Source organism: Heterocephalus glaber, unplaced genomic scaffold, assembly GCF_053883595.1.
Source record: "Heterocephalus glaber isolate CG9 unplaced genomic scaffold, H.glaber_assembly_v1.0 deba00001457, whole genome shotgun sequence".
In the NCBI taxonomy this organism is placed as follows: Eukaryota; Metazoa; Chordata; class Mammalia; order Rodentia; family Bathyergidae; genus Heterocephalus; species Heterocephalus glaber.
Window position 1 is genome coordinate 24488338 of NW_028258305.1, and position 13906 is coordinate 24502243.

General features: G+C 34.6%; 1 protein-coding gene across 5 annotated transcripts in view; it reads right to left on the reverse strand.

The window, feature by feature from the left end:
- Ppm1b (protein phosphatase, Mg2+/Mn2+ dependent 1B) overlaps positions 1-13906 on the reverse strand; it is an 82165-nt gene that overhangs the window by 2705 nt on the left and 65554 nt on the right. For 2 of the 5 annotated variants that reach the window (XM_021253811.2, XM_087216083.1), the window contains exon 6: positions 9831-11584. The exons of 1 other annotated variant lie outside the window; for it this stretch is intronic. In XM_021253811.2, coding sequence (XP_021109470.1) covers positions 11555-11584 — 30 coding nt within the window. In that variant the 3' untranslated portion in view covers positions 9831-11554. Of the gene's footprint in view, positions 1-9830; positions 11585-12422; positions 13454-13906 lie in introns of those variants that run through there. 2 more of the 5 variants (XM_004839376.3, XM_013070209.3) reach the window with 1 other exon arrangement.

The following is a 13906-nucleotide window of genomic DNA, read 5'->3' on the forward strand; positions in this document are numbered from 1 at the left end:
CCTTAAAATGGTGATCCTTCGGCTTCAGCCTCCTGAGTGCTGGGATTTTAGATGTGCGCCACCTCACTGGCTAAGCTATAACAAGTTGGTTTTTTTTGTTGTTACATTGTTTTATTTTTCTGGTACCAGGAATCGAACTCAGGACCACGAGCTTCCAAGTCAGGTGCAGCGCCACTGAGCTAAATTCCCAGTCTAGTGATTGTAACAGGTTTTTAAGGCTTAGACCTTTCAAAGATCTTAATGCTGCTCTGCCTGTCATATGCTAAAGCAGTGTAGTCATAACACATTCTCACAATAGTGTACAACTTCAACTATGAACTCAAATGTAGATCGGTATGGCCAGGCTGGTGCAAGTACGTGTGACTGTGATGGGTGCCTGGCCAATTAGTTGTTAAGATGCCACTGACTAAGATGCTTGCCAATATCAAAGATTTAAAAATGAGTACATTTTAGAGACAAACTTTTACATAAAAGACATCCTTTTATAACTTGCTTTATTTCTCTCAGCCTCATGTCTTCAAAGTATTAAAAGATGCCACCACCTAAGGAAGAGAAGCTAAGAGCAACAAGCAGCTCCCATTTCATTACATTTCATTACACTGACCAGAAAAAACTACCCTAAATCCGCCTCAAGCCAGGGAAACAGTCACTTCAAAGGCCCAGGAATTCACAAGCTAATCAGCTGGAACTAGAGGGAGGCACTTGCCTTGAGGACAAAATTTAAGGGGTGACAATCAAAATATTTTAATCCAACATCTAAAGAAACCAAAGCAAATGCAACATTACAGTGAATATCAGCATTTCAAATAACGACTTATCACTACTGAATTTCCCTTTTATCCTCAAGCTCCCATGTATCTTGGTACAGCACTGTTAGAGACTCAGCTTCATAGGGGAAGGAACAGCGTTCTGGTAAAGTGAGGGGGCATCATGACATCGATCACACTACAGTTTAAAATGTAAATATACAAGTGCAACACACAAAGTACTTTATCAAAGGGAAGTAAGCAATTTTCATTATTAGATCTCCAAATGGATTCAAGCTGTTAAGAATTAGAATACAGATTATTTTTTATTCAAAGGAACTAGATGTAAATAAAATAGAATACCTGCAGCCCAGAATTAGCACTTACAAGACTATAGTAATTATAGTATGGTATCTGCACAAGGTTAGACAAAAAGACAACAGAATATGGACACTAGAAATGGAAGACACGTGGTTGGGAAATTAAGTGGTGGCACTGTGTTGGCACAATATGCCAGATGTATGAAAAAATTCCTTAGTTCATACAGTACACACCGCAAATTCAAGATTGATTTAAAACTAAATATATATGCTTGAGAGGTGAACAAAGACTTTTTCAAATGCTGCAAGAATGAATCTGTATGACAGAACAGGGACAATTGTCCGCTGCCAAGGATTCTGCTACAGATGCAGGAGTATCCTCATACTTTGACTGTAGCAGCCAAGATTAGAAGAATAGTGGAGAAAACGAGGAGAAAGCTGGGCATGGTGGCACATGTCTAACCCACAACCGCTGGAGGCTGAGGTAGGATGGATTGCAAATTGGAGCCCAGCCTGGGCAATTTAGCAACTTAGTGAGATCATGGTGCAAAATAAAAAATAGGGCCAGAGATGTAGCTCAGTACAAAGGTTCAATCCTCAGTACTGCACAGAAACAAAGAAAACACACACACACACACACACACACACACCCCACACCACAAAACATAAAACACAAAAAAGGAAAAAACCAAGTAACAGAATTTTTACAACCTAGGAATAATCTCATAAACAGTAAAAAGCCTATTTTACTCCAAAGAATTTAGAATTTGAATTTACATTAAAAATGGCCCCTACCATGCTCATCTGATTATACCTTTAAAAGTGTAAAGGTTAAGAAAACATCAGAGAGGGCCAGGGATTTAGCTCAGTGGTTCCGGTGCCTGCCTCCCAAGCACAAGGTCCCGAGTTCGATCCCTTATGCCAAAAAAAAAAAAAAACCCCACAAGAAAACATCAGAGACTATATGGAAGTGAGATGATGATTTCTTAAAAAGAAAAATAACAAAACCATCAGGATTAATTGATAAACAAGAGTCCATATGCTAAGAGAAAACAAACTCATGAAAATAACAACAGAGCACTGCAACTCATATAGGAAGGGTCAGTATCCATAACGTATTACAAAACAAAACAAAACTACTACAGTACAGGGACCCAGCAATAGTGGTTGCCTAGCACATCTGAAGCCTTGCATTACGGCTCTAGCACCAAAGACCAAAACAACAAAACTACTACAAATAAAGGGGAAAGACACAAATTCAAAAGAAAAATAGGCAAAGGATGGGAAAATTCAGTTTAGAGAAAGCTCAAAGACCAACACAAGCAGAAAAACATGTTCTCAGAGCTAATCAGAAAGGCAAATTGTATGACAGCTTTTTAAAAAATTAGTTTTATGAAAATGGAAGTTGAACCCAGGGCCTCTGCACTGAGCTACATCCATAGCCCTTTTTAATTTGAGACAGGGTCTCCCTAAATTGCTCAGCTTGAACTCAAACTTTCAGTCCTGCCTCAGCCTCCCAAGAGTTCTGGGATTACAGGAGTGAGCATCTGAGACACTATTATATACACATCTGACTGGCAAATTTAAAGTTTGACAATATCAATTATTATTGAGTTTGGGACAAGATGCAAGGATAGGAAGGGCCAGGGATTTAGCTCAGTGGCACTGCCACCTGCCTCGTAAGCACAGGGTCCTGAGTTCAATGCCCAGTACAAAAAAAAAAAAGATGGAAGGATAGGAATATTAGTGCTTCTAGTAGACATGTAGAATTGTAATTTTAGTACAATGCTTTTGCAATATTAACTTGAATTACAGGCACATAACCAATGACTGATTTTATTTCTAGAAAAAACAAGAGGAAACATTAGTAGCTGCTCAAAGGGTCCATGCCAGGATACCCTGTACAGTGGTTTAAAGTGTCTTTAGTCGCACTGTCATAGCTGCCTCAATGTCCTGAATTGATTCAAAAGGATTACATTTTGCAGTCCCTTTGACGTTGGGGAAGAGGCAGAAGTTGCAGTAGGTGGATAAAGACACCATGATGTTTTCACAAGCCTGCCTTCCCACAGGATGGCATTAGGCAGCAGCATTTACCATAGTTTTGATCAAACCCTGTAAAGACAGGGAAGAGAAATGCTTCCAAAAGTAGCAAGAATGATAGTGTGTGTTTGATGCCAGGGTGACTATTTTGAGGATTCATGGCAGTAACTTTTCCTGTAAGAAAATTTGTATCAGTTTTTTGATCAGCCTTTATATACCTCAGTGGGGAGATGGATAACTACATGGTGGAATAGTCACACAATGGACTACTATAGTTTTTATCATAATAACTAGCTTGTTTTACACAAGAGGGGAATAGGAAGGCAAGAATGTGAGCAGGTAAGTTTAAAGCTGAGGAAGCTTAGTGTGGTGGCACATGCCTGTAATCCCAGCACTCAGCTGAGGCAAGAGGAATTGCTGTGAGTTCAAGGCCAGCCTGGGCTACACAGCAAAACCCTGCCTCAAAAAACAAACAGTTTAAAGATAGGGTTAGAAAAAACAACTTCCTTCCCCATAATATCCCCTAAGTAACCATGGGTGGTGGGTGTGTAAGTTTGAGATAGTGATTGACTTCTTATGGTGATGTTCGAGTCTTTCCAACCCCATTCTCCTTCGCTGGCCCCCTGAACTTACCTAAACCACAATTCTGGGTGCAGCACCAAATCCCAAACTGTAAATACTGCTCATAGCTTAGCCACATGGTCCTACCAATTTTCCTTTTTTGGTAACTGTCTCATTTCATTTGTCTAGTCATATATACTCTCAAAGCCTAGAGATTTCCAAACTTTTCAAAGTCAAAAAATCTTATTCAAAAGAAACCTTAGATGCAATCCAAACACATAAAATTGAAAAAAGCAGAAAGGCTCTAGAGGTTGAAATTTGCTATCCCAGTAATTTCCTCTGGAAATAATGAACACTTTAGAGAGCTTGGCCTACATGAAAATTCTTGACTATTAGTTTATTTTCTGGGTACAAATAATTTTAAAATATGCAATCTTCATAAAAGTTTTATATGTTCCTAAGGAACTGGACTCCAGGAATTAATTAAATCTAGCAACTTTCAATTCTAGAATGTACTTCAATAGAGCCAAAGTGCTATTACTGTCTTATCTGAGGTCATTTCCAATACCAAACATTAAATAAGAATATTTAAGGGCCGGGGATTTAGCTCAGTGGTTCTGTTGCCTGCCTTGCAAGCGCAAGGTCCAGAGTTCAATCCCTGATACAAAAAAAAAAAAAGAATATTTAAAATAATCTTTATATTGCATCCATTTACTGGATTTATTAGTAATATCCCATGAAAATAAAATCCATTGTCCTCTAAATCATGCTACTATGAAATTTTGTCAAAATAAATCATAATTTATGCCTTCAAGAGTTAAGACTGAAGCAAAACCACCTCTTCATAATGATTACACAACAAAAAATAAGTGTAAACTTTGGAATGGCAAGGTATCAGACCCATATATTAGTATACCTCTTGGATTCTATTGGTCCTCTTCACCTCAAATGCATATCTAAGTATTCTCAATATAGATGAATGTTATACAGACATAATTAAAATAACATGTATATATTTAATCACTAAAGAAATCACTGTCTCCAACATTATAGACAAGGGTTATATTAGCCCAGGCATGGGGGGTAATTCTAAACCTCTGATTCTCCCTATATAAAAGATTCGTGTCCTACCAGAATTGTGGATACTCAATGGACAGCAGAAATAACTGGTCTCCTAGCTCTAAAATTAAGCACCTTCAGTCGTAACTTAGAAAAACATACCAGTTACATATGAGCATGTAACGAAATATTAGCTAATAGAAGTGTCTGCAGGTAGACTAAAACTGAAACAGAAAATACCATAGCCCAGGCAGTAGAAAGTGATGATCCTGCCCAACAAAGCAATTTATTGTTAGTAGCTTCATCATTATATGTACTTCTCCAAATCACAGTGTAATATACACAAAGTACTCTAATAATGAGAAAAAAAAAATTTGTGACTGGGTATAGCTCAGTGCTAGAGTACCTAATATAGTCAAGATCTTCAGTTCAATCCACAGCATTAGAAAGAACAAACACCTGCTTAGCATTTTTCTTTAGGGTTTAGAGTAACTCTTGAAGAACAGGGAAAAAAAGGCAATTGAGCTTTAAAGTGACAACTCAAGTTGTTATAAGGTCCACTAAAAAAACCAACTTGTAAGCAAGTAATTTCAGAATTGGATTGAAATTAAATCCTGAAATTAAGAGTCATAATACTTACTATCTTTCAAATGTATTTCTGCACACCTAGGGATCACCTACTATATCATAAAATATATTATTTCTCACCAGACAATATTCAGCTTCCCAAACAAAATGTGTTCCAAAAAATGTTTATCAAATGTTTCCTCCAATACTTAAACCAGATTATTTCAAAATATCAGTGAAAGCAATTGGACAAAGGAAATATGAGTTTAAATCCCTCCCTCCCCCAGTACCAGGTATTGGACTCAGGACCTTGCACTTGTGAGTCAGGTGTGGCACCACTGAGCTAAATCCCTGGCCCATGAGTTAAATGCTTCATGAAAGCCAGGTATGGTGGAACATGCCTATAATCCCAGTACTTGGCAAAGTGATGGAGGATCACCAAAAGTTCGAGGTGTGCCTGGGCTATGTAGTGAACTCAAGGCCAGCCTGAACTACACAGCAAGACCCTGTCTCAGAAAACGAATAAATCCTTTATGAAAATATAAAGTCAAGACAAGAAAGTACAATTTGGCTAGCAAAAGAAGTATGACGGAAAGTCTAAGGTAAATTTCAATGATAGAAGCTGAATAAAGATTCAGGTTAACTCAGGTAACATACATCTGCTCGGGTTCGCGCATTTTTCAAGGCTGTAGAAATACATTTGTTTTCTGTAAGACTAATTCATAGTTTAGAAACAAAAACTCAATTCATATGTCAGAATACTTATGTTGGGGTAATATTACACAAACAACTTCCCCAAACTGTTATTATTTCCCTTGTGATTAAAATAAGTAATTCTGAAGTCTAGATAGGAAAAAGGATCTTCAGGGGCATGACAGCACAAACATTTTCAGACAGGAAGAAAAATTATAGGTTTTTTTCAGTGAATAAACTCCCACGGAATTTCTACTTTGGGAATTAAGAAATTATGACTCTGGCTGGGCATCCTATAATCCTAGCTACTTGGGAAACTGAGGGAAGAGGATCCTAAGTCCAAGGACAGCCCAGGCAATTTAGCAAGACTCTGTGTCAAACAAAGAGGGAATGTAGTTCAATGGTAGGACACTTTAACATAGGCAAGGCTCCAGCTTCAATCCCCAATACAGCCCAGAGGGAGGGAGGGAGGGAGAGAAAGAAGAGGCAGAGGAAGGGGGGAAGAAGAGGGGGGAGAGGAGGGGGGAGAGATTGGGAGAGAGAGGGAGGGGAAGAGTAAGAAAGACTGGCTCTGGGTCATAAATCACATTCAGGTTCATAAACTAATGGCACTGGAGCATTTGTTGCTTAGATTCTGTTTCTCCATCACAATGAGATGTTCTTTTAAAAACAAATCTTAGAAACAACTTGATGTATGAATATCTGCTACAGCACCAAATAGTAAAAGGAGCCCAAATAAACTAAGCTGTTAAAACTGGTATGTTGCTTTATTTATATATTGGCCATCTTCATTCTGGTTTTAAATTTTCTTCATTTATTAAGAGACCTAATGGTCTAGGTAGGTAGGTCCCAGAGAGACTGACCATGTTAAAAAGACAACAAAACCCAAACAAATCTCACAGATCTGAAAATAAAACTGACTTAAGAAAAAATCAGAGTTGCAGGCACTTTTGGCTTTCCAAATCATTTAAAACCAAAAACTCAAGAAAGAACTAAATAGTGTAATCTCAGAGATTCAGCATTGGGCAAGAAATATCGACATATGACAGAAATTGAGTAAATTTTTAAAAACTTTTATACCTTCATGGAAACTTTCCTTAACTGTTTACATTCAGAGAAATTGAAACACCTAACAAAAAATATTCAGTATGAAGTACAATGTACTTCACTGAGTTTTTTAAAAAGTCCAAGTGCTAACCTTTAACTGACCAACCTGCTGTAACATCTCAGTCATGGTAAATGAATTTAGAGATTCAATACAGAGTTGACAAATTTCCAAGGAAATAACACACATCTACAGAACATGAACTGAAAACAAAAGATTAAAAATTATCTTTATATGCCATATAAAATTAAATTCTATTAAGTTTAACATAAATCACACATTTCTTAAATTTAAATGTATCAGAAATCATCTAGAAAAATTTAATCTTTCATAAGACATTAAATTTCCCACCTTGTTTACCTTGCTTTTAAATTTCCAGTGTTACAGTGAACATCCAGGCAGCTCTGGTAAATTTATCATACTTAGGCTCATTGATAAGAGTTGTACTGTATATTTCCACAGATCTATCATAATTAAATTACCTGAATTACAAGATTTATAAAATGTGTATATTTTATGAAGTTCAGTTCTTACAAAAAGAGTTTCTAGAAATTAACTTCTCAACAGACTGTTTCCAATTCTGTATAAAAATACAGCAGTATTTACTTGTAAGTCTGTAAATGTTAGAGACAGTTTGAAAATATGTATATGCCATAGATTCATTTCTCTGGAAGCAAGAGGCAGATTTAGATAGCTATTAAAATACTTTATTTTTCTAGCCATATAGGACGGAAGCTAGGAACTCTTTGTTGTTAAGTTTAGTAGTTTATGAAATTAATTTATAAATAAAAGTTCAAAAATTCTCAAAAAAAATTTAATCACACTTACATGTCTTAAGATGCATTTACTATTATACTGTGATATTTTACGAAAAAGAAGACACAATGAAGCTTTCCAAAAAGACTAGGGGGCAAATGTAAAATGCTGGAGATCCCAATGAATCTCCCAAGGAGGTCCACAAAATCAAAACATTTTTCAAACTCCTAAGTTTTTTATTTTTTAACATAATGACATTTGCCATAAAAAAAAAAAAAAAACACAGTAGGTAAAATTACAAGTACCTTAGCACAAATCAAGACAATGGCATCATAATAATATCTTCACTGCCACATATTAATGGGGGAGAAAAGCCAGTTTTAGTTAACAATGCTTTTGATGAAACATTAGAAGATTAATTTAATTAAACTCTATCCTTGAGTAAATATATTTTGCATATCGTACGGAATAAAATAGTCCTGGTTCTAAAGCATATCCATATCCATGTGTAATGTTGTCTCTTAGGCTATTATTTGAGCTGTGCCCTGAACTAGCCACTCTTCACAGAACACTACTGTTAAACTTTAAAGAATGACTGACAGATTATGGTTATTAAGGAAAATTTCCTCTAAAATAAATGAAGCAAGCCTGCCACTTAAGGAAAACAACAGACAATATTTGTTGCCAATGATAAAATTTTACCTTTCAAAAGAAAATTAGAATTCTGAAAAAATCTCTTCCCATCTTGACAAGCTTCCCAATACTCAAGTTTTTTGACGAGATCAGTTATATTAACAGAAACATTTTAATCACTGCATAATAAATGTGTCAACCTTCAGAAGAATTGCACACTTCAGAGAACCAGTATCTTTCAAATGACCAATGCATGATATTACAAAACCATGCATCAGAAGAGTCAATCAAAATGCAGATAGTCTCAGTGGATTTTAATGTTAACAGGGTACAAGGAGTCCTTTGATAAGGTTTCAGACATCACAACCCATCTAACCTTTAAGAAACTGCTGTCAAATTTTAATATTCACAATTATCTGAAGCTATTAAAATACTCTTCAGCTATGTATCTGTGTGACTTCCTCATATATTTCAACCAATGTACCACACTGCAACAGATAGAATACAAAAGCAGATATGAGACTCCAGACCAACAATAAATGCTTTACAAAAATGAAAACCAGTGTCACTTTTTACACTCAATTTTTTAGAAGTGGAAAATTATTTTTCATAAAGCAATGCTATTTATACTAACATGTAAGTTTCATAATAGTATATAAAATTTCCCAGTTTTAACTTCTAACATATTAAATATCAATAGATATAATCCACAAAAGCAGAAGTTTTGGGACACTCAATTTTTAAGAGTATAAGTGGGTCCTGAGAGCAGAATGTTTGAGAATAGCTGGACTAGGGAATTCAGATAAGTAAACACACAAAAAAACGGGTTTTTCTTTTATTAAGTCATACATTATTTCTATTTTGAGGGCCACTAACTCCCCTAAAATAGCTTTACTTTTCCTCAAGTATTAACAAAGAGGTTTTTTGGGTTGTTTTTTGAGACAAGGTCTTGCTTTGGGGTTCAGGCTGCCCTCAAACTCACTATGTAGCCCAGGTGGCCTGGGAAAGAGGCAGGCTGATCCTCCTGCCTCTGACTCCCAAGCGCTGGGAGCCACCAAGCTGGGGTTTAAAAAAGGGTTTTGGGGGCCAGGGATGTAGCTCAGTGGTGCCATATCTGCCTGGCAAGCACAAGGTCCTGAGTTTGATCCCTGGTAAAGAGTTTTTGGAGTGGAGAAGGAGCTAATTAGTACTGTCCTATATGGTTTGGATAATTCCTCTTTGGAGTTAGAATTCATCTAGATGGTTTTGTATGGAAATGTTCACAAGTATGCTAAATACATAAAATGTTTGAAATAACATTAAAAACTGCATTTTTAACTTGGACATGCACACCAAATAGTAATGTCACACTTTTTTTAAAATCAATTCTTTATTTAGGTAACAAGTTGGTTATGTTCACTGCATTGTATGAAACATCACAATATCATACTGGAAAGGTACTATCAGTACAGGGTTGGATCAGAGTGGACAGTAGGAACAATAAACCATTTCTGCATTCTTCATTCCCTATCTTTTAACAACCCCCCAAACCCAGTACAGGGACAAATAGCTTGTAACACCATCATGTAAAGCACTTTAACTTACAAAGCTAAAATCTAAAGAATAAATAAAATATATTGTGGCAGTAATTCCTTTGAGACCAAAAAAATCAGATACACAATAAATCAAGTGATCAGGACAGCTGTCTGTATTCAAATGTGTGGCTCTCCAGAAACAGTTTCAGGAAAATGTTACAGAAAATACCATGAATTCCATTTCACACAGGACCAAATGATGACTCATTTGAACTACACACAAAGGCAATTACAACTTGCTGAAACACAATTTAAACATATAGGAAAATGTTTACAAAAGCATCCACAACATGTAAACCCATGTATAAATGGATACATTCATGACTTCTCCTACCCCAGTAACTTCTTTTAGATAAATACTTTACTCTTCATGTTCAGCATTAGTTGGACTTAATACATGCAAAACTTAGAAGAATTTAAGAAATTCAAGGTTATTGTAAAAATAGAATTAAACTAAATAATCTTCAAGTACCTTTTGTGACAACCACTCTGTACCGTGCCCAATGTTATAAAACGAAAGGTTACTGAACCCATGAAAATATCTCTGTAATATTTCCTTAGATCTAAAATAGATAATTTTAAATGTATTTATAGTAATTTCAATGTGATATTCTGAGCTTTTAAAATGACATAGTTAAAAATTATACCAAATTACACAAAACTTGTTGTAATTATCTTAAAAGCTGAAAAAATTAAAATTATAGAAAGCCACATGTAAAACAAAAAAATTGCAATTTACATTATAAAGGCAAATCTTATTTAAAAGACTGCAGCAGTGAGATGTCAAAGCAAATTAAATAGGCATAAATTAATCCATTTGGTTTCAAAAGATTTTCTAGTAAAAGTTGAAGGATGTAGTAGATACATGCATAAAATTTATTAGGATTTATAATATTATTGCCAAATACACTTTATCTTGAAGCAAGGCAACAATACAATTTGGACATTATTGGAGAACCCAGTTTGGTAATACAGGTAAAATTGGAAAAAATTAAATAACAATAAATACATATCCTATAGTAAATTGCTCAAATGAAATTCCAAGCTACAGAACTGCAATAGGCTTCCAACTCTGTGAATCAAAAAAAGGAACATCTCATACAATTCTTTACTCTTACATGCTTATATGTTGTGTGCTGTTTTTAAAAAACCATAATGTATCTTCAGAGTATAGCTAACTATATTCCCATGCACCTCAGGCACATTTGTTGATTTGTGGTAAAATAATTCCATTGGTTTCTAGGGCCAAAAGTTCAAATACAGATGTGACCAGTATGCCTGAGGTTGGCAAAAAATACTGTAGTACAGGCAACACTACGAGTGGCAATTATCAGGAAACACAAATATGAACAAATGATGGGAAATACTAATGATTTTTTGCTCATATCACAAAACGTTGGGAATCCACAAGAATATTTTCCCTTGTACTGAAGAAAATTGTGATTAAAAGTTTTTTCCCCCAATTTTCAGAATCAAAAGCATTTTAGAAGGTTTATAAGGCTACCATGAGTCTTCTAGATCTCCAGCACCCTACAGAAAGAGAAAAGGAAGAATATTATTATTATTTACCTATACTACTTCCAGGTTGGACTGAATTTCAAAAGAAAACAAAATTAGGTGAACAAATTACCTGCCTTTCTTTGTCTGAAAAGGTACTTTTATAGAGAGAGGTGTGTGTATTGTATATTGTGTGTACACTCAGGTATCTATCTAATATAGATAGATAAATGGCTGGGGTTTTTCTCCCTTCTCCACCAAATGCCTTCCTCTTTTTCAAAACACTTAAAAATACTATGGCATTTGAAAAACAGATCAAGACATCAGCTACAACATTTGAAGATTCCAAAGTCTCAAATTATGGTAAGTTAAGCAACTTTAAATATATAATATGCAAACAACAGCAAGAGGAAAAGTTAATGTTTTACAGTTAAAAAATTTATTTTTTTAAAATTCCCCCACAACTAATATTCACCTATAACTTGAGAATGTTTTCACAAAAAGAAAACTCACATCTATTTTTTAAAATAGCCCATAATTCTTGCATTTATTAATATTTGATTAATACTTCTAACAAAAACTGATAATGTTGCAAGCTTCAAAATCCTCATGTGACAATTTTCTCACATGTTTACATAGGCCCACACTGTCTGGAGGTGAATATTTTGTATCAAAGAGGGGATAAAAAACAATTCACTTTGAGTAAGACTTACATATTTTTATATTAAAATTTTTTTCTTTTTGTTAATGAAAAAAGCTAAGTCAAAAGTTTGCTAAATTTAATATAAATGTAAATGAATTTCTTATGAGTAGTTTTCCAATATCCCAAACCTGGTTGTTAAAAAAAATTAAAGAATAAGTACAACATGCATAGATTATTCCATATCACATGCTTTATTTGGACTTATAATTTCATTCTAAACACTTGTTTGACATACATTTTGATATGTATAGTTAGGCTATACAGAATATACAAACCAAAGATGTACGAATAATACATAGGTTTTTCAAAAATTATGTTTCATAAAGAATACAGAGAAAGGAAAAATAACCACACATCCAGGATCTCACAACTTCTAAAAATAAAACTACAGAGATATAAAATATGAACAAATTAAACAACACAGAAATTATCAACCTTGAAAGAAAAATTACACACCAGCACCAGCCATTCTTTGAGGGCCTAAGTTGTTAAAGAGAACACAAATTTATTACAAAGCTAACTATGAGTATACTAATATATAAAATAAGCAGTATAATTCTACATTAACAAGTTTTCCACAATGTAATGTCTTTTATCAGTAATCTTTAATCCTATCTAGTATAAATTTACTGACTTTAATAATTGGCAACCTATTATCTGGCATACAGTGTGAACTGACATATAATTTCATTAAATCCATAGTACTATAAATAGTTAATTTTTAAAACTATCTCATAAAGGTGTATGCAAAGGCCTTTTTAAAAAACAAGGCTATATGAATATAATAAAACTAGTTTTCCAAGATCTGAATAACAAAATGGTTATATAAATACACACATGACACTTCCTAAGTAAATCAAATCAAAGATCACAAAAATATTACCCAAAAGAAGTCATATTTTTTCACCACTCATCTTTGTCCCTGCATCTTCATTAGAGCTGTCTAATTCAGCAAGACCACTTTCTGATTCAGTATGGCTTTCCTGCATTGTTGCTAGGTTTCCAGTATCACTGTTCGAAGAAGTAGCTGCAGCAGCTGGGTCAGCAGGGCTTTCTTCTCCCTCTACTTTAGCTAGCCTGTAACTAGTCAGCATCTCCTCCAGAAGTTGTCGGTAGTTTCCCCTATGATTAATTCTCATTTGCCTGAGAGCTTCCACCAATTTCCCCTGTGATCCACTTTCCTCTGCTTCATCGGAGGCCTTTTTTTAAGATTCAAGACCCCAGTGTCAGTAGACAAACTAGGATATCACATGTATTTCATAACATATTACACAAAATTCTCATTTTTCTACCATGAGTAATATAGCCTAAGCATGAGAACATTTTATCAAATACGTATCAATTCTTACCTGGGTAAATTAATAAAAATTTCTAATTACAATACTTTGAAAGTTATTAACAAATTACCATTAACTATTTTGTTTTATTTCAATTACTACTTGAAGTGTAATCTGAAGTTTACTCTGCTTTTAGAATTCAATAGCAACACAAGCATTTCCTAAAAGTGACTTACTTTAAAAAAAAATCATTGGCTATAATGAAAAGGAAATTAGTCTTTAAAGCAAGGAAAAAGATTAAGAAAATCAGGTGATCAGAACATTAGTTTCTTCATTTCTGCTAAAGGCTAAGTAGGAAAGAAGATACAAACTGTA